The sequence below is a fragment of the Pteropus vampyrus genome, unplaced genomic scaffold (assembly GCF_000151845.1).
Source record: "Pteropus vampyrus isolate Shadow unplaced genomic scaffold, Pvam_2.0 Scaffold242, whole genome shotgun sequence".
In the NCBI taxonomy this organism is placed as follows: Eukaryota; Metazoa; Chordata; class Mammalia; order Chiroptera; family Pteropodidae; genus Pteropus; species Pteropus vampyrus.
In genome coordinates this window covers 1,237,549-1,264,141 of record NW_011889023.1, presented here as the reverse complement: position 1 = coordinate 1,264,141, position 26,593 = coordinate 1,237,549, and the positions used below count along the sequence as shown (strand labels likewise).

Genomic DNA, 26,593 nt, shown 5'->3' with positions numbered 1-26,593 from the left:
TTCTAAGAAACACGTTGTTAGGCAATTTTGCTGTTGTGTAAACATGAGAGCAAATTTACACAAGCCTAGATAGCATAGCCTGTAGTTCCTATGCTACAAAACTATACGGCATCTTACTGTACAAAGCAACACGAGATTAAATCAAGCGCAAGAGAAAATGATGCAATGAGATATGGTAAACACAAGATGTATGAGGCTGCTGCCAGTGTGACATGGTGTACTGTTCTATAGCAAACTATTTTTTTTATTAAGTAGAAAGAGTACACTCTAAAATAACAATAAAAAGTATAGTACAGTAAACCCAAAAACCAGTAACATAATTATTTATTATCATTATCAAGTATTATGTTCTGTACATAATTATATGTGCTAGCTTTTATACGACTGGCAGGTAGCACGGTACGTTTGTTTATATCAGCATCACCATATTATCCTCCCTCCCAAGTTCAAGCCAAACCATGCTAAAACTAAAATGAGGAATGATGATAAAAAGATCAAGAAAAACCTTCCCAATCAATATACTTAGGTAGACCAGCACAATGGACATCTTATTTTAATAAGAGTGAGTCATTTAGTCTTATGATAAAACAATTTCAGGGTGTAGACCTCTTTGTAAGATATTACACTTCAAAGAAAAGGCTTTGCCAGAATTTAGTGAATTAAAAAAAAAGAAGAAGAAGAAGAAAAGATGCTAATAAAAAGTGAAACAAAGAACAGAAATAACTACCTCTTGGTTATCTTTGTTTTGGTTTGCCCAGAAAATCTTATGATAAAGCGTTTCCATTGAATTGCTGGAATCAGTTCGGTCAAAACAGTGTCGATCCAACACTTCCAACGTGTGCAAAACCCGACTGATGGTCACCCCTAGATGCAGAAATCAAGCAAACCAAATTAAGAAATTAAGACATCAAATGAAGCCCGAATAGCATAGTACAGAATCATCCTTACATGGGGCAAAAGGAATTTTAAGAAATCATTCTCAGTACAGAACTGCCAATAAAACCAAACCTGACATGCTAAACAGCCAGGATCTAAAGAGCATAAACCAAAGAACATCCTCAAAATTCACGAGGTGGCTCCATCAAAAATTGTCTTTACTCAACAAGTGGGTAGATTTACAAGAATCAGAAACATGGCATAAAATGTCCAACATTCAAAAGCACTCCATCTGTTGTGTTCTGTACCTGCTGTTGACTCCTGGCACTTGTCAAAAGACCACCGAACTTCCACTGCACGGCCTCTTTGTTTTATCTGCTGTTCTACCTCATAAATCCTTGCTCGAACCTGAAAGATAATTACTTCTCATTATCTGGTGCTCAGAAAGCCACAGTGGTTATCTAAATCTTCTCGGGTTTTTCCACACGAGTAGAGCATCCTACAGTGAACTACAATCTTGACTGCATTGTAAGAAATTCGGCCTACTGCCCAAGAGTGCATTTTAAAATTTACAAATGGCAATTCGATGTCAGTTTTCAATAATAAATACTCACAAATAAATAAATAAATAAATGCTTGCAGAAAATCTTTACGAGTGAAAATTTTTTAGGATTTCGTATGGAAAGGTGAAAGTTCTAAAATGTCATCTTTGAGCTATTCCATGTATGAAAGCAACCAGCCATGTTTTATTAAGAAAACTGCTTGGTAAAAAAACAGAGATCTTAAGTATTAGTCACTATCTTGTGTTCCAAGTTTCTTAAGTCTTCGACCCAAATAACCCAACACTAATAAAAATATCTAACAATTACTAAATATCACAGATTACTACTATGAGAGTCGTGGTCACATAGTAGAACTACCACCTTAATTACCGTCTGGGTGGCAGAACTCTCTGCAAGAACTGCCCATTAAAAGAGTGAGAAGAAGGGGGCAACATGATGAATGTCTGTGGTTCAGAGAGGCTAAATACTTCCCCTAAGGTCACTCAGAGAGGTGCGGGTAGAGCTGGGAACGGTAACCAAGCATGCGAGATGCTGAACCCATTTGGCTCACTATGCCCTGATGCCTTTCAAGAGAGAGAACGCTCGTCAAACCACAGCAACAGAAAGCCTACCTGCTGATTGAAAGCCGTGTTCCCGCCCGGCATGGGGAGGCTAGAGGGGGCCACCTGCAGCAGATCCAGGGGTGAGCCTGGGTTTGCACTCTTACTGTCGTTTGTGGAGTAATTCCACACCAAGGCACTTGGGCAACAGAGAGTGACAGTCTGGAAACAAAGTAGGAAAATCCAGATAGTTAGAAGAAGGAAAAACTATAACAACAGCTTAACAGTAAAAATGACACCTTATCCTAACTATTATAGTTTCCTACCACTGAATTTAAAAATATGAATATTTTACCTGATTCTCAACTTTCCCAGTGATAAAACTAAGATAAAATAATTAATTTGAAAGAGAAGTACAGTGATTGAGAAATTAAGAATATTATAATTCATAAGCTAATATTCAGCACAGGAAACCTAGGAAACTTAATAAAAATGCAGTAATCACTTAAAAATTGTCACTTAAAACTATTTTTTCATGAAATTTAAAAAAATGCAATGGAATTAAACATGTCATTTCTAAAGTGATAAAATCTAAAAATGATTTTTTTATTTAAATCTCTCAAATAAAAATGCAGTAAGTAGCTTCATAAATGCGGGGCAGGCAGTAACCCTGGAGTAGCAGTTGGCAAATTTTTCCTATAAAAATCCAGACAATAAATGTTTTAAGCTTTTCAAGCCAGCTATAGTTTCTGTTACATGCTCTTTTTTTTGTTTGTTTTACCAATTCATTCAAAATGTAAAACCTATTCATAGCTCATGGGCTGGATTTGGCCCACAGGTTGTAGCTTGTCTATCCTGGCTTAACCTCCTTGAAAACATGTTGTACTCAGCCAGCTTACACAAAGCCCTTTCTATGACCATCTTCCTTATGTTACTACGACCCTGAGGTATGTACTGTTATTCCCCAACTGTACAAAAGAAGAATATGAGACACAGAGGAGATCAGTGTCAAGCCCAAGTTGATCTCAGTATACATGCTTAGGACTACTATGCTAGCCTGCTGCCTCCTAAATGCAAATTAAATAGTATAGCTCACAATTAATTAAGCACTTATTCTGTGCTAAACACTTTCCTAGAAGGTTTCGGTCATCATAACCTTAACCCTATGAGGTAATGAAGTAAGAACTGTCATCATCTCCCATTCACACGTGGGGAAATAGAGGTTCAAGGTCAAAATTACTAAGTGGCAGAGCAGCAGCTAAAATCAGGTCTGTAATGATTATAAAATATGTCTTAACCTTTATGCTATCATGCCACTCAACAGCAAACTATGCAAGCTTAGAGAAAGAATGCAAGATTTCTTTCTTATAAAAAAAGAAATTAAACGTAAAAATACAAGACTCTGAGCTCTAAGAGATATCTTTATGGAAACCAGATGGCAGATATGAGACTATCAAGTCCCAAAACCCTTCAATGCATCTGTCTCCACTGGCACACATTCCTACCCACTTCCTCCTGTCTGTAATAATGTGGAGCTCTTATCTCCTATCCATGACCATGTGGGGTTCTCGTCTCTTGTCCATGATAGAGCTCCTTCCCTGCATTCTCAATTCCAAAGCCTCCATATCCAGGGCACTGATCTAGCAAATACTCTTCCTCTCCTATTCTCAAACTCTCTCTCTACCAGTTTACCTTTAGCTTAGAAATGCGTTCAAATCTACTTGTCAAAAAAAACAAAATTTTTAAAAAATCTCCACTCGCCCAGTAGCAATCCCTCTCTTCCCCTCACAGCCATGTTTCTCAAAAGAACAAGAGCCTTGCTTCACTTCATTCTTCATCATCCCTCAACCCACCTCAATCTGGCGTATCACCCACTATCCACTGATCATTAATGGCCATCATGCTGTCAGACAAGTAGCCATCCTCTTATCAGACTTCCCCAATCCACTGGGCACTGCTCGCTACTAATTCCTTTTGGAAACTTTCCGTGATACCTAGAGAAGCAGTTTAGTATGGCTGCTAAGAGTGTGGACTCTGGATCCAGACTGGATCCAATCTGGGTTTAAATTCCAGCTTAGCCTCTTACCTGCTGTATGATCTAATGCCACCATTTCATTACCAGTGTTGCAAAAATAATATTGGTTCCTATCTCATAGAATGATTCTGAGAACTAAATAATTAATATGTTACAACTTAGAGCAGTACCTAGAACATAATAAATGCTATTAATCTAACAGAATTATGACAGTATTCTTCTCATTCTATCTTTGTTTCTATAACATTCCCTCCCCCATTCTCTCTACAGTCTAGCCAAACTTTCCTGTTCACCTCTGTCAATCTCCCTCTGCCATGTCTTAATAATTTATGCCCCTCGGGTCCACAAATCCTCTCTCACTACTAACTCTTTAAGTTACCTCACCCCCTTCTCAGAGTTTTGACCAGCCAAGTGGCCCTAAGTGATTTAAATCCACACATCTAGCTGGTTGTCTCCCCTCATCTTCAGAATCAAACATGTAACAACAGCTTGAAAATATCCACTTGGAGATCCTAAGGGATAAAATAGTCCAAAATTGAACTTACCTAGACTCTTCCAAGTTTATTTCTTTGCCTTGTCTTTCTCTCCCCTACCTCCCCACTTCCATAAATCGTCCCTCTACTGTGGCCAAAACAATCTAACTAACCCACAAACTGACCATGTCAGTTGCCTGCATAAAATCCTCCAGTAACATCCTAATCATAAGGCACATAAGGGGTCTTCTACATCCTGACCCCCAACAGATTTTATACTTTATGTTCCATTAACACCAACCAGCATACAAGCTATCCAATCAACCCTCTGGGCCTTCTTCCACACTATACCTCTGACGAAAACGCTCTTACTCCCCCTTTTAAAATGTTTCCTAAACTCATATTATAAGCACTAGTCAGGACCACTTCATTCACAAAACCTCCCAGAATTTCAGCTGGGTCTAGAAATTCTACTTCTCAACTCCTTTAAATCCCTATGCATCCCTCAATTAGCCCTTGTCAGAGTATAGAGAAACTGCCCATTTATAAGCCTGCCTTCCTGACAAGACAGTAAACTCTGCCAGAGTAGAGACCATGCCTTCATGGCCAGCCTTGTCCCAAAGCCCCTAATTAAAGACCTTTAAGAGCCCAAGGAATGTGACCTGAACACTAACCCATGAGCTCCTCTAGGACAGGGCTGTATCTCATTCCTGAGAGTATCAGCTCAGTGGCCAGCATGCTACTGGATGGCCAAGAACCGCACAGCAGTGATGCCTGGCAGATGAATAAAGCCCGATAAAATGTTTGGGTTTTAAAGAAAGAGGAGGTAACCAATTCAAGATGTAAACTGAGGAAGCTACAGAATTCTGCATGGAGAAACTGACTTTCCAGAAGAATGGCAATACAGATGACATTCTACAGGTTTCCTGAAGGATTTTTAATCATTGAACTACTTAATGGCCCTAATAAAGAACAACTGCAATAACTTTCTTCTGGATGGAAGCAACAAATCTTCTCTCAGCTTGATCCAACATAAGGGAATAAAGACATGAAATTTCGATCTATAAATTACTTGGTTGAGAAAAAAACTGGAACTGCGATGTGAAAATTAGAGTCCCAACAGGATTATTTCCTACACTAAAACATAACATAAAATAACAAGGGCCGAGGACTTACCTGCAACATACAACTAAGTCCATAAACCAGGGGGCCGTGCTGTGCACAGGAAAGGAAGTCTGAGAAGGCCAGCTGCACAGGACTCATGCCGGGGCCGGGGGGGCCAGGGCTGGGGGCCCCGATGCTCGAGTTGTTTGGTCCTATCATCATGTGGGGTGAGTGGGCAGCAAGGAGGCTGGGGCTATCGCTCAGCAGCAAGGCAAGACGCCGGGCACAAAAGTAGGCAAGACGACGAGACAGGTAAGCCGACTGGACAAACTCATCTGAATACTGGGAAACACAAGGACACCAGACCTCAGTCATGTTTTATGCTACTGGGTGAAATAACTATTTTAATACAGATATTTTTTGACTTTAAAAAAAAAAAAAAGACTTCAAAGATACTGTGTAGACCAGTGCTGTTCAAAAGGAACATAACACAAGCCACGTATATAATTTTAAATTTTCTAGTAGCCATTGAAGAAAACAGGCAAAGTAAAAGGAGTAATGTATTTTATTTAATCTGATATAGCCAAAATGTTATCATTTCCACATGTAATCAACACAAAAACTATTCCTGAGATATGATATACACTCTTTATTCTGCACAAAGTCTGAAATCTGGCGTGAATTTTATCCCAAGAACATGTCTTGATATGTACTTGTCATATTTCAACAGCTCAATAGCCACATCTGCCTAATGGCTACTGTAAAGGACAGCACAGGTAAAGACCATCTCAGGGAGGGTACCCAGGACACTGGCACGGTGCAGTCTCTGAAAGGATACACCAGGGTGAGAGAGAGAGTTACTTTTCACAAGTTACTCCTTCATACTGTTTGAACACTCAAATACATGTTTTGCCTTTCCAAGAAAATTTTATTTTTTAATAAATTTCATCCAGATAACCTAAATTTTAACAAATTTTAGACTAATCATTAAAATAGGAAGTCCCCATTCCTAGTGGCTTAAAAAAATGTCAGAAGAATGTAGAAAGTCCTCTCTATCTTTAAAAAAAAAAAAAGATAATTTGATTTGCTTACACTGAAACCTGTGTGAACAAGAAGACAGTATTTAAAGAACTATATAGCTCAGTGATGGGAGAATTCAATGTGGGTGAGAATACTTAAAAAGGACATGTGGATAAAAACTATGAACATGGTCATTACAAGTGACTGCTAAAACTTATAAGAAGTCTCTTATCACTTGATGCCACATGTGTTGTGGCATCAAGATATTTTAATTCCATTTCAAAAAGAAATTTTTCCCTCTTCCACCTCCACTTACCAATCAATCATTTCTTGCCCATAAAATCAACTGGCTCATGGTTATGTGTACTGTACCTGCAGCATCAGTGGTAATAAGAGTTTAAGAAGATCATCATCCATTGGTCTGATCTTTTCTAAAACATCCAAGATCCATGTCAAATATTCGTGTTTTTCTAGCATTCCTTCCTTAAATGAACAAAGGAAAATTTCACTAATGATGTTACAGCAACACCAACTAAAATTCAAAAAAGAGCACTGTTATGCATATGCTTAAGTGTAATTTTACTACTATTTGTTTTTGTTGTAGTAAAACTCATTGATCATAGCCCAAATTCTACACACACACAAAAAAGCTTATATTATTTTGTATGGTTGGGTGCTTTTTGTTGCTTTTGTTTTTTGGTAATCTGCTTTATTCTAAATTGAAAAAAAAATAACTCTTACAAGACAGGAAATTCAGAAGCTTTTAGATTCCCAAGGCACATCAAATGCCTGGCTAGATTTCGGGGGTGTATGAACTCATATTCATAGGAGAAAACTTGGCCAGTGGTGATAATTATAAAGAGTAGAGCACTAACCGTCATACCATCATCTTGACAAGACACTAACAATCCCATTAGATCCAATGCTGCCTTAATAGTCTCTTTCTCTGTCCTAAAATGAACTTCAAATACTATAACCTCCCTGTAAAATATACCTTTAAAAATTAATATAGTGGCATAATTAACCATAATATAAAGCAATGAAAGCAATTTGTAATAAAAATACCATAATATATAAACATTCCAACATAATACACTAAAAATCAATAACACACCTACAAATTTCTGAAATGCCCCACAAGGGTGGTGTGGCCTCTCTGGACATAAGCACTATTAGCATTTTTGTCTACTGCCTTCATATACACATACATATAAATACACACGTTACTTTATGACAGTCTATGCACATACACATTTGATAACAGTGTAGTTTTGTATTATGATTCACATCATGAAAGAATCTTCAAGATAGAAGCTGAAAGCTACGTTTTCTGGGAAAGACACTTGTACTTTCGTGGTCATTCTGGTAATTCTAGTAGTTAATATGAATTCCGACTTTGTTCCCAGCAACTTCTGCATATCTGTGCACCGCCAGGGAGTGGCCCTCTACCATGGTTACCAATGATTGTGTGAAAATACTGTACTGATAAATTATAGTTTCAATATTTATAAGATTACAACACCACCACATTGACATAACACAAAATCAAGATATTTACTTGTTGCTGATTTCTATTATTTTAAATGTTTAGAGTCAAAGGAGTTAAAATGTTCGTCATAGAAAAATTGCAACTGAAAATTTTAAGACCAGAAAAGTGAACTTTAAGTTAATAAAGAAATAAATAAAATAGAATTGTGCATTAAGGTGTAAGAGATGGTAAATGCAAAATTTTTTAAAAAGAATCTTCATCGGCATGATTGCCAACGACTATATAACAGTCTGTCCTCAAGACACTTTTGTCTGTGTACCCATGCTCGTTTCTGTACGTGTACATACTAGGATCAGTTTCAAATTTCAGAGTATGACAAATCAAAAATATAATGGACTTTTAAATTTTAACATTAATGTTCCAATTAGATTCATCAGTTTAGGACCTAATTTCTTCTTACTAAAGAGATACTGTCTTCAACATTCCTAATACATAAAGAAATTCTCCCAAAAATATTAAGCAAGCTGAGAGACACTTTTTAAAAGATGTAGACTAAAAACTCAGCTCAATAGAAGTCATAAAAGCCCAGAGCAGGCACTGAAGTAGTCCTGATAAACGGACCTAGGATTTGTGACAGTCGTTTTTATTGACTTTAATCATGCTACTTCCCCAAAAGACCATGCTTTTTCCTACTTTGGGCTCTTAGAAAGAAACATCATTTACCATCTGGAAAGTCCTAAGGGGGAAATTCAGAAGCCACACATCCTTTCTAATTCCGTTCCTTTCTGATTAAGATAGCAGGTAGTGAAAGTCTATGCTAGCAATACAACTTTTGTTGAATACACTTCCTCCTTACCAGGATTAAGGTTGAGGCAACTAACAGCACAAGCGCCCTCTTCTGGTCAATATAATTTACATCAGCTTGTCTGGATGATAGTTAAGTGATGCCTCAAGGCCCTGACCTGCATCTTCAACAGCATTTTAAACTGCAGCTGAGCCAAATAAGATGACCTATCTTTGGAATTACTAAACTCTAAAGGAGATCTACTATGAGACATCAGCAGGAAGATTTTTTTGAATAAATACATCCAATTTTTTCAAAATAAAAAGATTATACTTAATAGTGTGATTACAAAGTAATTAATGGAATGAAAAGAGCTGACATCATTAAATGCTGGAGATCAATATTTATGATAAGAAGCTGTCATCTGAGGGCAAAGGTGTTACCTTGAATTCAATTCAATGTGAGAAATTTCAGGTTGCTTTCTTTAAACATATTGGTTCATAGGTTCATATAAAGATACAACTTAACCTCCAGAAAAACTAACCCGCGTAAGGAGTTTGCTCTCTTCTTAAAAGAATGCTACATGGCCATGAATGTCTTAGAAAGGTTACCTGGAACATGTGAAACGCCAGCTTTTCGTTGTACTCCCACTGCTTCATGGCTTGCTCGACATCTGGTGGCACAGGGACAGGGCCGTCGCCTGAGCTGGAAGCCACGTGGTAAAAGTCGGAAATCTTGGCCAACTGCTCGCGGAGGTATCTAGTGGATATGTGTGTCCACTCTGCACCCAAAAAACATATACATATGGTATAAAAATTAACTTTTTCTCCCCCTTCCTGATTATCTGAAGGACGTACTTATAAAACAAACATGTTACATTAAAAAAAGGCTTTTACATGTGCAAGCGCTGTTGTGAAAGGCATGCTTACTCTAAAGCCCTTAAGTATGCGTGCTGGTGTAACGTGTGCCCTGTGCAGCCAGCAAGAGTACTGTCCAGCCCAGGTGGAAGAGAGAGCTCTCCCCTCACACCTCAGCAACTCGAACCCCTGAATTAAGTGCATCTGGCTGATCCTCTGTGTTAAACAAGTTAGCATAACAAAAATATCAAAGGCAGAAGCCAGAAACAGAACAGAGGAGGTGAGCACTTCAAGAAATTTCAAATCTGCACCAAAAGATTCAAAATCTCCCCAGTGCAGCTCTCTTAGGGTATGTTTTTTCAGGGTCCAAGTCAAGTTTCAAACATGCCTAATTAAGATTTATTCTGTTTTTGTCAATCTGTAAGAGGACTGGCATTCACCACGGGCTGGCCCATGAGAGCATGCGACCTGCACTATCCCCTGGGCCTGCCAGGGACACAAGAGTGGCTGCCCTCCTAGACAACCATTTAGACCTTCAATTATTCTACTCTCCTCAACCAATACAAGATGCCTCAGAATGCCATCAGTTAAGAGTGGAGAGCAACAAAAGGTAGGAGACTAATAAAGGAAATAGAAAAGGTAGCATTTTAAAAAATCACTAAAATTATTCAAAAATGTCTGCCTCGGGGGCAAAAATTAAATCAGTGTGTTGCCTCTGGCAACCATGAGGGATGAGATGCCAACTTTATCCCATTCTGTGGATAAAAATGTAATAATTGCATGCTCACAGACAAATTTCCCCACAGATTAGCAAAAGAGCATTTCAGAAGAAACTATCCTACTGAAACATTACCACACGATGCTATTTTCCCATTATTTTGGCAATAGATTCTCCCACCTTATTTTCAAGGAAGCTATTTTGACAAAAGAAAGAGTAGACACTAAACATCTGTTAGGAATTGAGTGGTTTTTACTTTTTAAATACTATTTAAATTACTTGACAACAGTACCCAGGGATAACAACTGTTAAAGTTGTGGTCTAAACTACTTATTCCACTTGTGTTTTATTTAAAATTAAAATTGAAATGCACATGTTAAACCCAGTAATAAGCCAATGTAAAATGACAAACACATACCAGGTCAACATTCTGTTCCTAGTGTAATAGTTTTTCACAAAGCACCACCAATAACAGACATTATGATTAAAATGAATTAACTGGCATTAAAAACAAAACAGTAAATTACCAATGGCATCATCTTCTGGTGGCCCTGTTCTAGACTAACAGTCTCATGACACCACTTGTCCAACAAAACAACATGCCAACCAGTAGATGAGACAAGTTTAGCTTAGCTATAATAAGCAAAAACAAAAATAAAAGAGATCCAAATCCTAGCTTTTGTGTGCCAAGCCTTGCTATTAGCTCAGTCTCAGTATGATACTATTCTCAATATCCCCACAGAATATTTTAGCCTCAAAGAGCTGAAAATAACACATACATTCACACAAACCTATTTTGTCAAGGGTATGTTTTCTATTTAAATTTTGTTTTTAAATATAGAAAAATACGTGGTCACTATAGAAAATTTATAATGCAAGTATGAAAACAAAAGAAAAAAACATCTGTAATCTCATCACTCATAATCATTACATGTTTCAGCATATAACTTTTCAGTCTTCAAGTATGCTTGAATGTCTATGTAAACGTATGTACGTCTTTAAAAAAAAAATTGCTGAATATACCATTCCACAATCTGAACTACTTTCAGAATCCACATGGAATTCAAATGCAGTCCTCTTAGTAGTTCATTTTAACTTTAACAGTGTTTAACTGACATTAAGTTATTGTATTCAGAGGTCTGGGACATAAGACGCTCTAGATCAGACTATATAAGAAATTAGGATGCACTCAAAATTTTCATTAAAAATTGAAAACAGAAAATAACAAATGGCCACTAGTACTGTACTCCTTAAAAGTATTAGAATGCACTGCACCTCTCATTATTAGTTAGGACTGGTAATTAAAAGGGAGCCATGGGGGCAGGCAGCCGTGGCCTCAGCCCTAAATGCAAACACGACCATGAGGGGAGCTTAACCAAATGCCAGTGCCTTCAGCCCCACCGTGCCAGGCTCTGATTTAAAGGGTCTGGAGTGGGGCCCAGTTCCAGGTGGTAAGAGAAAGTAGGAATGGATAAAGATCAAAGGGAAGACAGGTGAGCGGGTCAAAGGTAAAAAAGAAGCAGAAAGTGACCAAAGAGGGTAGTCTGAAAGTGGAGCAGTTCTAAATTCAAGCAACTCAAAAAATAAAAATAAAATAACAAAATAAAAAAATAAATTCAAGCAATTCAGACGATGTGGCCACATCTGTAATTCACAGATGTCTAGTATAACTTAAGGTCCACAAAGCCAGAATATTAGAAAGCTTATGAGCATTAATGTTACTGAGAAATGGTCAGGATTAAAAAAAAAGCCCAGTCCTTTGGACAATGCTCTCGAGCATCCAAGAATCCTATGGCCACTATTCTTTCTCTGTTAATACCTAACCCCCAAAACAGAAGGGGTTTCAGAAGCCATGCAGTTCACCTTACCATTTTACAGATCCAGGTATTACAGGCTCAGCTCAAGGTTACACAGCTAAACTGGAAGTACATAAATCGGTGTACATGAAAACACAAAAGTGATAAACACATAATGGATGAGAACAGAGATGCGCCACGAAATGATCTTCTTGGACCTGGAATATCTGCAGTATTAGTAAAAGAACTGGGAACACCCACCCTGGGGGCAAACACAGAGCGTGCGAAATGCAGCAAAGTTTGTGGAGGTGTCCTGCAGCGTGATATCAGCAGAGAAGCAACACAGGGCCACATTTAGTGGTACTACTAGAATGAACTTGAGAAGATGATGGCCATAGGTCCAAATCCCAGCTCTGCCACTCAAACTCAGTTTGCCTGGAACAAACTGAGATTTTGCTAAGTCTCAATTTCCTCATCTCTACAATAGAGATCAATAATATATATACATCAGAGTGATTGTAAGAATGAGTTACTTAGCACCATGCATATAACACAGAAATTGATCAATAAATGGTAGCTATCATCACCATTACCAGGATGAAAAAACTAAAGGTCAGGCCTTGACTGTCAAGAGCACAGCACCTATCGCCACTGATGTTAGTTTCTGCCTCAGATCCTCCCCGATTACTCTGCCTCTAAAATCTTCATACGAACTTCTCTGCTTTCTAGTTTCAACTCATCGCTTTATAACTTAGAAGGTTTCTAACACCACTATAGGGAAAATGCCAAATTCCCTCTCTAATACACTGTGTTTATTATAACCAGCTCAGCTAGAAGTACCTTTTTAAGCAATGTGCTACAAAGGCCCATGCAAATACTGAACTTTCAATTCTTTTTAATAAACTTACAGTTAAATATATCCTTTAATTCTGTGGAAGTTCATTTTCCTGGTTACACTCTTTTTCTCGTTATCAAAGAATGTAGGAATCCACTATGTGAAATAAATACAACAGACAATTTTTTAAAAACTCCCACCAAGTCCAGAGACTAATAATATGCACATTTTTAAGGTGATTCACTTGCTACTGGGTTTTAAGTCAAAGACAACACACTCCTCGGGGAAGAAACCTACATCCTTGAAAATTCTTCTTGAGGCTCTGCCACTATAATAAAAAGTTCTTCCCTCTCCACAGTGGGAACAGCCTGCTTCTCAAAACTGCAAGAGATAGTGGATTTAACCAACCTGACTTTGATGCAGATTGAATAGGAAAAAAAAACTTCAGTATATGTAAAATGCTTCAGACTCCTGAAAACTCAATAAGAATAACTGAAAAATATTCTATGATTTTCCTCAAGTTTTCTGCTGTTAAAATGTTGTCTTTATCAATGGATACCATCAACAAAATGAAAAGATGACCCGAATTGAAAGAAAACATTTGCAAATCATATATCTGATAAGGGACTTGGATTTAGAATACATAATGCATTATTATAACTCAATAATAAAAAGACAAATAACCCATTTTTTTTAATAGGCAAAGGATTTGAACAGACACTTCTCCAAAGAAGACATATAACTGGTCGATGAGCATATACAAAGATGCTAATCATCCACCATCAAAGAAATGCAGTTCAAAACCACAGGGAGACGGCACTAGGACAACAAAAGGGTGACGAGAGTGTTGGTGAGAACGTGCAGGAATTGGAATTCCCATACATTACTGTGGGGAATGTAAAATGATGTAGCTGCTGTGGAAAACAGCTGGCAGTTCTTCAAAGGTTAAACAGACTTACCACACAATGCATCAATTCCACAACTAGTTATATACCCAAGAGAAATGAAAACACGTGTCCACACAAAAATTTGTAATAGCCAAAAAGTGAAAGCAACCCATATGTCCAGCAACTGATTAATGGATAAATAAGATGCTATACACATACAATGCAATACCATTTAGCCATAAGAAGGAATGAGCTACTGATACATACTACAACATGGACGAACCTTGAAAACATTACGCTAACACAAAGAAGGCAGTTTTAAAGAACCAACTATTTTATGATCCATTTATGTACAATGTCCAAAACAGGCAAGTCTATAGGGCTATTTAGATTGCCTGGAGCTGAGGGGGAGTGAAGGGAAATGTCGACTGCTAATGGTACAAGTTTCCTCTTCAGGATGATAAAAATGTTCTCAAATGTAATGATGGTTTCATGACTCTAGTGAACACACTAAAAACCACTAAATTGTATACTTTAAACAAATTGTAAAGCAAGTGAATTATATCTCAGTAAAGCTGTTATATCATTTTTCAAAACGAAATACTTTACTACTAGTAAGAAATCATCTGCATTTCATGAAATAAAAGACTATTCCCCACAGATAAACAGTGCTCCACTATGAAATGGTATGACTTTGAGGAGAGGCAGGGCGGGGAAGAGGGTAAGGGGTAGAAACATGAGTGGCCAGAAGTTAAATGTTAAACCTGGGTGAAGGGTAAAAGGGCTTTATTATATTCTTCTATATGTTTATACATTTGAAATTTCCATAATAAAAGACTTTTAAAAGTTAATCAGTTGTATACTATAAAATGATTCACAAAACCTGAAATCCCCTATTCAGCCACTGTTCACTCAGGGAATAAAAGAGAGGACTCAGTATGCGGACTGGCAGCCTAGATAAAGAATAGCCCAAAAGAAAACTGCTGTCTCGGTGCAATGAGTCTGACAGAGTCAGCCCACTGGTCGGAATGCTGAGTTTTGCTGAATGGTCAGTTAGTAAAACCAAATCCTCCTCTGGGGTGGGGGATGGAGGGTGGGGTGGCTGCAAGGGGAGGCTGTTGGCACTCAGTGACAATGCTATGGTGTAATAAATTATTGAAACATTTTTTATGCTTTAAAAAAGTTTCTAACAGAATTACCTGTAGAACACTGGTCTTTACTGGCAAATACTGAATAACCGTTTTTATCTGGATATAAGTAATTTTACTATATTATTTTTAATGGGCCATTTCTTTCTGCTTTTATTTACTGAGGAATGAGACTAAGTACTGTTACCTGGAGATCAAAGTAACAACTCAAAATAACCATGGGTTCTTAGCAAAAAACATTAAATACCTAGTATGGGCCAGAGGCTCTCCTGAGATCTGGAGCTACAAAGGTGAAATTGAAAGGAAGGCAGTCCTTACCTGAGGCAGGCAGACACACAGGGACACAGACACTGACAGCGATGAGATAACTGCTTTGACATGCCATGGGACACAGGAGAGGAAGCAGGTAGCCATTTTAGCCAAGTCTTAAGGAATGGCACCAAGGAAGGCCAGAGACAGAAAGAGCTGTGTGCAACATTCCAGGCAACGCAGACAGCAGGAAGGCAGAGAAAGAAAGTGTCACAGGTAAGAATAGGAAGGTGGCTGGTGCCAGGTCCTTGAACGCTAGTGCACAAAATGACCACCAGAGGGCGCTGGTTAAGCATATAGATTTAACGACTTGAGAGATTTCAACCCAGTAAATCTTAAGTGGGGTCTAGAAGTCTGCATTTGTAACCGGCAGCCTGAATGACTCCAACCCAGGCAGTGACACGCTATAGAGTTTTGTCTTTTATCACAAATGATTAAAAGCCACTGAAAGATTTTAAGCAAAGGAATAACAAGTTAAAGTATGTAAACTAAGACTCAGGAAGATGTGAGGGAAACAAATTGAAAGGAAACTGCGAAGTCCGGCGGGAAGGTAACTGAGGAACTAAAAAGAAGCAGGCTGAATAGTAACCAACCTGACATTAGAGAGAAGAAAGAAGAATAGGGTGGCTTCCAGTCTCTCAGTGGGGTGGCTGATGGATCACGGTGCCATGGAGTCAGATGTGGTATAGAGACAGCAAGCAGAGGGGGCTGAAGGAACCGAGTTCTGTGTGTGTATTTGTTTTCATTAACTTTTTGTCATAACCAAACTTTTTACTGAGATAACTAGATTCACAAACTTTTTACTGAGATAACTAGATTTCTTGCAATTGCAAGAAATAATACAGAAAGAGCCTACGTACCTAGTTCTTACTTTTCCCAAATGTTAACATCTCGTTAAACTATAGTAAAATATCACAACCAGAGTTCAGTTTTGAACCCTTGAATTGGAGATGTTTGTCTACGGCCATGCCACCCTGAACAAGCCTGATCTGCATACATACATATATATACATATATCTACACACACACACGCTTAGAACTGCGTGCCTAGGACAAAGCAAACTTTTGTGATTTATAGGGCCGAGCAGATAGCAACCCACAGATGGGAAGAAGTAATCTTAGGTGAAAGTAGGATCTGGCTGGCCGAGACAAGGAAGACAGGTAAGGACTGCAAATAAGTTTGTATAGGTGTCCGTATAGGCAGGAGTGAGCAGGCAGCTAAGGGGGAGACTATTTCTGTCCCCTGAAGTTCAAGGGAAGGATGGTGGGGCAGGGAAGGAAGCCTCCGGAGAGAGATGAAGGGAACAGATGCCATGGGCAAAGGGCACTCTGCCCAACGAGTGAATAATAAAGTTGAGGAGGGAAGAAAAAGATACCCCAAAAAAGATAAGGGCCATGATTAGACAATATATAAGTAACTGCATAGTTGTGTGACAGCTAGTTAATGTTTAAGAATTTCAGGGTAAAAAGAGACCAAAGTGGCCAACCGAGGAAATGGGTGGCAAGGTCTAAGGCAGGAAAAGGAGGAAGAGGGGCTGACACAAGAGGTAGGAGCAAAAGAGTCGTGTGTCCCAAGGCAGCAAGGAAACTCCTAACTGCACCTTCTACCTTACAGGTGCCGGACTGGTATCTGATACCTGAGCAGAACAGCATTAACATTTTTCTTGGTTTTTCGCTCTTGCTGTCAGATCTCCAATTCTTGTTTCCATTCTAACGTAGACAATGCTGACCGTTGCATTTAGGGATTTTTTTCTAATTGTCATTTTTCCCTATCAAACTCGTACATGCCTCTGAAGCCATGGCTCTTGGCAACCACAGAATCCAATTTTAGCCCCTAGAACAAGAACTTCTTATTCAACACATCAATCACACCGCCAGCTCCTCATGCACATACAGCTTCAGGGGTTTCCTCCTACCAGAGGGGCACACACTAAACACCTGCCACGACAGGCTCGACTCCTTCTAAGGGGCGTGGGACATTTATTGGAAATTAATGTCATATTAGCATATGGGAAATTTCTCAAATCTTTTCAGATTTCTGTACAAACCTGAGTGAGCAGTGGCCTTGGCAGTGGTGAGATGTTCCTAGCATACAGTAACAGGCACATTATTTTTACAAATATTAAACTGGTACATTTAATTAACCCCTTAGGACCAAGCCATGGGTTTTGCTGCCCCAAGAGAAGAAAGCTATACAGCAAGACAACAGACTTGTCTTCAGCAAAACAGCAGACTTGCTGACACCAGAGCTTTGCTTCCCGTGTTTAGAGCACACCTCTGTGCATCCCTAAAGCCTTGGGTATAAAGGGAAGGCCCTCTCCTGAGGATATGGGTGGGAGGTGGACAAAGGGAGGTGCAGCACCGAGAAAAAACATTTACAACCAGCCCCACAGAAGGCATCGAAGCTGTCTGAATTATACATCGGACATTTCATTATCTCAAACCTCTTCCAGCTTCTGCTACAGAAGATGTGGCAGAAATCCCCAATCATTTGTGGAGCAAAAATAAACTACATTTTCTTCTTTTTATACTTTGCATTGGAATGTAATTCCATGGTAAGTGTGGTTTGAGTAAAGTTTCTATAGTAAAAGGAGCATTATATTTATTACTTAGAGGTACCAAATGCAGGTGCTATTAAAGTTCGTACTGCTGATCAAGCTTTAGATAAGTAAGAGTCTTTCATTAGGACATAAATACAAATACTACTACAGACATACTGCCAGATACTGTCGAGTAACCCTAGGCTAAAAAGTTCTAACACATAAAAATGCTTACACACTATGCAGACCCAGAAGGCCAATCTCCCACTGGCCCTCCTTGGGAACTCACTGAGTTTTATTTTTCTGGAAACCAAAGACTGATGACGATATATCCGTTTAATTAAATTGGTTCACTAGAGCTGTGTTACTCTCACAAAGACATTCCGACTGATACTGTACTGACCCTTAACTAATGTGTTTTCTATCCTGTCAATATATTCTATGTGTGCCTTGACTCCAAAATAACAGTGATTTGAAACCTGCCTTAGAGAGCCACTTTATTACAGGGATTTCATTTGGATGATTATACACACTTTGTCTGAAAATGACTCTGAAACTTAAAGTACATTTTTTTTAAAAAAAAAAAAAAGAGCTTTCTATTTATCATGGAATTAACATTCCAGTGCAAATTGCAAAAAGAAAAGATCCAGCTTTTGTAACTCATTAAAAAGTTAGTAGTTTATAGCCCTTCGAAAGAACAAGGCCACTATGAGCACAGTATGGAACAAGCAGCAATTTCCTTAAAGAAACATAAAAACAAACTAAAGATATACATAAAAAATACCTCAGAAGATACACAAGAAGCTGCTAACAACAGCTTCTGAAGTGTATACCAAGGGGTCTGGGAGGCAGTGAGAAAGACAGGACTGTGAAATTTCACTCTGAACATCTGAATATGTTGTTTTGTATCACAGATATGTATTAACTATTTTTAAAAATTAAGTCACACGAGACGCTGCCTTTTTTTTAATTCTCAGGTTTAGGCTATGAGCGATTGATCTGCACTGCACAATGCGCGGCAAATAAAAACTCGTTAAACACTGAGTTTTTTGAACCACCCTTCATATCTCACCCAACACCACTGCCCCATCCCAGCCTCACAATCGCGCCCCCATTTGATTTGGGCAGGCTGTAAATTCTATGAGCAAACAGGACCCAGAAACAGAAGACAAGTTCAGGACAGAATTCCCAGTTCTACTTTCTGTGGGTTTTATAACCCTAATTTATAAACTGGAGATATCCAGCTACCACAGAAAGATTTCTGTAAGGATTGCCCAATTGACAATATAAAACCAGTTTGTAAATTAAAAAAATAAGATATTTTTGTAGCATAATATGCTCCAATTGTAGGCATACATGCATGTACTAAGAGCCATGAAGAGTAAAGAACTGCAATATGCACAATTAAATTTGGATTCTGATTACCCTTTTACCACAGGAGATAAATCAAGCAGGAGTCAACATTAAAACTGAGTTAGGAAACGGAGAAAATGTTGAGCGGTAATAGGTTCTTAACAGAAAATGCAAGATTAGATAATTCACCCATACCAACAAAACCAGAAGAAATGACAAGAGCAAAGACCAGAGCAAATATAGTACACATAACAGAACTGTAAACCTAACTCATTTGCGCTCTCAGCTTGCCAGGGAGAAAGATAATTACCTAATTCAAGATCAAGAAATAATTTTTAAGATGAAAAAAGAAAACAACCAAAAAAAGCTCCCAGTTTTTACTTAAAGGTTATGTTAAGGCCCAGCTCATATTTTCTTGCTTCAGAAAACCTTCCCTAATTTTTCCAGTTTCTCCATCATTTCCTATGTAATTACGGGTAATTAAATGCTGCTGACTATTGCCCTCTGTTTTAGATGTGCATCTTGTTACCACAAAAAATAATAGCCCCCATTTGGTTAAAATTCTTTGCAGCATCTGCCCCAACTCATAGGACTCCCTGCTGAGTTTTTTTTTTTTAACTAAATCACTCCTGATTCAAGTGAAATGTGTTCTTTGAATACATTTCTCTAAGAATTCAAAAGCAATCATAGCCAGACATTACCTTTGATTTCATCAAAATTTTAACTGATCATAAACACACACACACACACACACACACCTCCACCATCACCACCACCACCATTGCATACCAGCATTCTAATATAGAAAAGGAGCTATAACATTCTCACTTTGTAAAAAGCTGAAATATGCTTCCATAGTGCAAAAATGAGGAATGCAGAATTACACTGCAGTATAGTAAAACTTGATTAGAATTTTTAAAAGTTTCTGTAAATCAGGAAGGTCCAATGGTGGATGCCAGGGGCTAGGTGTAGGGGGAGAGAGGGAAGTTCCAATGGGTATAGTTTTCAGTTTTTCAAGATGAAAAAGTTCTAGAGATCTGTTGCCCAACAGTATGCATAATATAGTTAACAGGACTACACTGAATGTAACTTTAAAATGGTTGATGATGAATTTTGTTTTTTACCACAATTTTTAAGTCTCTGTAAATCATGAAATTTTACATATTCAATTAACTGAACAGCTAAACACCTGGAAAAATATTAAAACTCAATTTTTAGAAAGAATGCCTACTTCATTTTTGTTATAGTCCTAAGTGTTCGGCTTAGTGAGAAGTAAGCTCTTGTTATCTAATATTATCTAAGAATAATTAAAATTATAACGCATTTCCTGAACTTCCTTTAAATCTTTGTCATAAAACACATTTTTACGACAAGGTTTATCTTCCAGAAAAGGTACCAACAACAATAGTAATAATTAGGAGAAGAGATTAGTTTTAGCTAACTTTTCATTGATATCAAAGTTACATTTGCAGTCTTAGAATCCAGTAGTTAGTTCTACATGACAATAACTGTCCATAACTCCTCATTTCTCATTCTCCAAATTCAATTCTTTCTAACTCTTTCCACCCCTATATCTTTTGTTTGCCTCTTTATCTCTTAATAACATGCTTTCAGTCCTACTTCTTGAATTTAAGCATTATCTGTTGGCTTCCTATATGAAAGATGATGGAATATTTAGGTCTCTTTCACCTCCCACTAAGACAGTACTTGTATATTTCTATCTTCCTGTTTTGTCTTCCCAAGAGAAGACTGTAGCAGATTTTAATTCTGAAGCTCATATGTGTTCATAGCAGGGTAAAACAAATAAGTAACCAACCATGTTCTTATTACTAAAAGTTACTTGATTTTTCATGTAATAGAAATGAGATAAACACAAAATTGAAAAAATTAATAAAACTAGGGATATAAGCTCCCATATTCACGCATACACACATGCAGTTATATATGTCTCCATCTACCACTGACAGGGCCCAGATGCCATGACCCTAACAGCAGTGAGCACCTTCAGCATCCAGATCTTGCTTTCCGAACACTAGAGAGAAGCAGGGTTCCTTAGAGAAATCGCTCACTGCAGAGCTGAGGCAGAAAAAGTACAAGGTGAGCCTGGAACATCTTTCTGTGCCAAAAAACTAGAAGGTGCTCTAAGCAAATGGTATCATATCAAAAGGATGCAGAAGAGCTTGAAGCATCTTCCATTGGCCAACTCTGGGACAATGTGAACACCAAAGTGAACAATGAGTATAAACTGGATGCAAAATACTGAATAAATAAAAATCCACGAGCCTATAATGATGACCAAAGAAAAATTTTTTGAAAAATAGAGAAACTCATTTTTCAGCAGTAAAGGTGCAATTACAGCAATTCTTACTCTGGAAATTAATAATTAAAAGAAAGAATTCAGCATTTACTCTGCCTTTTTTTTTCAAAAGAATTATGATTTATCACAGTTGATGAGAAAAAGTCTATTTCTGCAGAAGCATGCCAACATCCAGCCAGTTCCCATGAAATAATGGTTTTGGGCTTGGTTCATCAATAAATGCTAAAACTTTAGGGTGAAAGATTGTCAAGGAATGGGACGATTGCAGGTGCCAAATTCTTACCCCACAGTCCCCGTTCCTTCTATTAGAGAGTTTTTACCAGAGAGTTACCTCATCAATTAAAACCTATTTTTCATGCCTAAGTAAAGCATGAATTTAAATTACACTTATACAAGCACTTCTGTCCAATCTTCGGGGTTATTTTCACAGTAAGCAAGGCAGATTATGTCTTTATGACAAATGAGATACAAGGAACACTCTGAAAATGTGGAGGCAATCTTGACTCGAAACTAAAAGCTTCTCCCTAGAATCAAAAAAGATAGTATGCAATGTCTTCAAGGACCCAAACTGAAAGTTAGCTGGTTGGCTTAGATAAGAAACCACACTGTCAATAATGTGTTTAACAGGGTTTATTTTTGCAGTCCAAATGGCTCAATGAATATGTCACAAATTAATTACAACTGTGCAAGAAAGGTGGTTGTTTCTTCTTTGTATTTTGGGGTGCGATAAGGAAAGTGTTTCCAAGAGGATAGTCGACCCTAAAAAGTCTCTCATCCAACTCCAACCCCAAACCAACAAAACCTCAGGGGTGCAGAGGAAACAACTAGGAGTAAATAGACCAGTTCCCTGAGCAGTTTGACCTCAAAGCATTTTAAGTTTCTTCTAATCTATCTGTTCCCTCCATGACAGACCTCATGTCCACAATACATCTTGTCACTTTTCACCATACTGAACAGCCAACAACTTCCAGCCAGAATTAGAGATGCTCATCTTTTAAGCCATTTCATCTTTCTCTCTCTCTCTCTCATTTCTATGGCATCCTGGACTTTGCTATGCTCTGCCTGCTCCCCATGGCACCTGTGAGAACAAGAGTTCTGAGTCCCCCAGTGCTTCCCACAGCCCCCAAGTCCTGCATCCTGTTCCCTGCTGGCACCTTTCTCCCTAGTGATACTTCTTGCCTTCAGAGGCCCAGACCCACGACATGCCTGTTCCCCCAGCAACATCACAGCAGGAAGGAAGAAAAAAACACCTTCTAGTTAGTCCAGCTCCATCTGTGCCAGCAAGTTACTCAGCTTCTGAGGCTCAAGTCTCTCATACACAAAATGGAATATAAAACCTAAACTGCAAGGTTGTTATAATGATTACAGATAATGTCTATAAAGTTCCCAACGCAATGCACAAAGAAACAAATACTGGCTAGTAATAACAGTAGTCCTAGTGGCAGCTGCAGCATACTATTGATAGTCTACATTTACTGGCCATTAACTGCGTGCCAGACACAGTTCTAAACACTTTAAAAGTATTGACTCATCTCACCCTTAAAAGGCACGGTCAATTATCCCCATTTTACAGAGAGGAAACTGCGGGAATGTTGTAACAATAGTGATAAGAAGCTGTTCCATGGTTCTCCATTATCCAGCAGACAGAACTCATATATCCCACTCTAGCAAACAACTTTCATCACCATCCACTGGTACCTAACGCCAGAATTGGGGGCTGAGGGAGTAGGAAGGACACAACATGGCAGTTCCACTCCAAGTCAAACTATCTGATGACACTATTTCTCTGCAAACACTATCCTTCTGCCAGAAATGCCTTCTTGGCACAACACCCCCAACGCTCTCTTCCTGGGCAATGCCTCTTCTTTCAAAACTGTACTCAAACATCACTTCCTCTGTGGATGTCCCTGGACTTCCCAAGTTCCTTGGGACTCCCTCTGCATTTTATCCATTTTACTATTAGTGCTTTCTTTCTTAATATTTGAATCGTTTGGATATATGACCCCCAAACTGTGAATATCTAGCATAGTTTGGGGGAGAAGGGTATACAGCCAAACAATCCAAGCATTAGAGAAAGAAGGAAGAGCTAATGACTGCATTCTCCTTCTCTCTGTCCACATTGCCCAGCAACGTGTCTACACAGGCTTCAGAGCCTAGACAGACACATGCTGATGGGGCTCTGTGCACCACCCAGAGCAGCATCCTAAACTGAGAAATGGGAATAAAGTCTCTCTCTCACAGAGTACCTAAATAATAAATCAAGAAATGAACAGAATATACACAGAACCTAGCAGATGTTCACTAATGAAACGGGGCATCATGGCACACCACAGTGATCCTGGTAGAGGAAACCCAGCCTCAGGGTCCAACGGCATGGGAGTGAAGGATCCTCAAGGCTGAAAAGGTCCCTCCAGTAAGCGAGATCATTTTCACAGTGTGATCAGGAGCTGATTCAATCTACGGTTGAAGGGAGCACCTCATTCCTGCTTACTGTAGTGAGGGGAATTCTGCAATCGCTCAAGATATGCTATCAGTTACAGTGATAGCAATAATGGTATAAATACTGTAGCTGTAATGAGTTGGCTCGGCAACAAGACCCCTCACAGGAAATTCCTACAAATAAATGTATAGAGTTCTCTGTTACTTACTGTAAAGTCATATTTCCTAATCTGTTCAAAGACTTTCTTTAATTGCATAATTCTGTAAGCTTTATTTTTTTATTTTTAAATATTAGCTGATCCATTTTCAATGCTTTCCTCTGGTAAGCTCAAAACATTTAAGACAGCTAAACATTAAAAACTAAACATCACCCAACTCAAAGAAAATATCTGAAAACTAAACATCACCCAACTCAAAAAAAAATATCTGAATCTAACTATGCAGTATGACTGGTATACTTTCCCTCAAGTCTGCAACACTCACCTATCTGATAGCATTTTCTAAACATCACGTCTACCTATAACCTCCTCTTTATTTTATTTTTTGGGTCTCTTAAGGACCAAGAATTACAATCATTTCCTCCAAGCTTCCGTAATTCACCTCTATTTTAAATTCTCTGCCCTCATGTCAGAATGTATCCAAGTCAAATATTTCTTTACTCTCCAGGGCCCCTCCACTCCTCTCACTTTTGGGTACACACTACTCTGGATGTGTCTTTGCTAGGTGCAAGCTCCCCAGAGCAGCAATCCATTTAATCTACATTTTAGATCTATAACTATATGCACAATGATAGTGAGGATCTCTGTGTTGCTACGTTTAAAGAATTTACACATCGGGGCCTGCTCCCTTGTTGCTGTCAGCCCACTTCACTTTAGGAAAAACTCTCTTCAATAATATCAAAAAGCAGTGCTTTATAGCTCTGTTCCAACTCTGAATTTGGAAACCAAAAATAAAACATATGTTTCTATTACAAAAGAGTAAAGGCTATTTCTACTAAAAACACTTTACAAATCCTAAGAATAATCAAGACAACAGAGTCATAAAATTAACCCCAGAAGAGGGTGGCACTTGATAGTCAATCTTACCCCCAATGTGCTCAATGATTCTTTTCACTATCAAAGCCAGAACAGAGAACCTATTACTGCAAGTCAATCTTCTGAAATGTATGCAATTTAATCCAATTCAACACATAAGTATGTGTGTACTTGCTTGGCTGTATTGCTTGCTTAAAGTGTGAAACTTGCTACACTACGGCTGTGTCTACACAGCCAAACGCTTCCAAATGTACTGTATAATTTGCTTAAAGAGGTGAAGGTGCCAAGTACAAAACAGAGAATGAGGGGTATCAGGTGTAACAGGGTGACGAAAACGAAGATCAGATATTTGAAACCATGTTCTTTTCATATAATGTAGATAGTGTGACATTTGCATTTTAAAAACACATGCATGGAGAAGTAGAAATTTGATATTTACACAGTAATAGCTAATAAATAACTTAATAATTAGACAATGTAAAATAGTAACTTTGCAGTGGAGAAATCCAGAAGGCACCACCTCACCCAAATGATCAGTTACCACCACCAGTATCAAGACAATGTATTACGATGTATTCAGATGCTCACGGAATCACTGCCTGGTATTTCTACCAAAAGTGCATAACCTGGATCTAATCACGAGGAACTGGACAAATACAAATCAAAGGAAATTCTACAATATAACTGGTCTGTCCTCTTCAAAAATATCAAGAAAATATCAAGGTCAAGAAAAGGAAAGGCTGAAGAACAGTCCCAGATTTAAAAAGACTAAAAAGACATGACGATTAAAGGCAACATGAACCGTGGATCAAGGTTGAGAAGACTGATGTCTAGGGAGGCTAAAGACTCTGCTTCAAATCATCCTGACACTCATTGGTGGAGCCGGGACCAATAAGGACCAAAGCTCTTTCTGAGATGCTAAACCTGAGAGGATAGGGGTGATCTCCTAAAATTCGTGCATTTTAAAAATATTTTTATTTTTAGCTTTAAACATTTTTTAGGCCACAGCTTTTATACTCTACCAAGAGAAATTGAATGTAAGCACTTCTGACTTTTGTGAATTTAAAATTCACACTTTTTAATAACACATGAATAACCATAAAGATCCATGAACTGTAACACTTTGTAAATAAACTGAGTCAAAAAAAAACAAAAACAAAAACCAGCATTATGTGTTACATGGCTTATGGAAAAAAACATTTGTAACAGGCGAACCTAATCAACCATCCATTGTGGGTGTGCAGATTAAAGAAATTTTATTTTGGTGGGAGTATTAAAAAATCCACCCCCAAAAATCAACTGGTTACGCTGGTAAGAAAACGAATGGTAAATGCACTGAATCTGACAAGAAGGCTAAGATGTTCTCAGCTAGAAACTGGAGCGTGGCCTCCCTCCATCCGGCAAAGGAAACCCTGGGGTCATGGTGACAAACTCATCTCCGGGATTCCTAAATACTCTAACTTTGTGAATACGAGGG

General features: G+C 38.3%; 1 protein-coding gene across 23 annotated transcripts in view; it reads right to left on the bottom strand.

Moving 5' to 3' along the window:
• MED12L (mediator complex subunit 12 like) overlaps positions 1-26,593 on the bottom strand; it is a 317,720-nt gene that overhangs the window by 246,880 nt on the left and 44,247 nt on the right. For 22 of the 23 annotated variants that reach the window (XM_023519944.1, XM_023519946.1, XM_023519960.1 and 19 more), the window contains 6 exons: positions 9,495-9,664; positions 6,983-7,093; positions 5,663-5,932; positions 2,051-2,200; positions 1,185-1,284; positions 728-864 (listed from right to left, as the gene is read on the bottom strand). In XM_023519944.1, coding sequence (XP_023375712.1) covers positions 728-864; positions 1,185-1,284; positions 2,051-2,200; positions 5,663-5,932; positions 6,983-7,093; positions 9,495-9,664 — 938 coding nt within the window. The remainder of the gene's footprint in view (positions 1-727; positions 865-1,184; positions 1,285-2,050; positions 2,201-5,662; positions 5,933-6,982; positions 7,094-9,494; positions 9,665-26,593) is intronic. The other variant, XM_023519959.1, reaches the window with a different exon arrangement.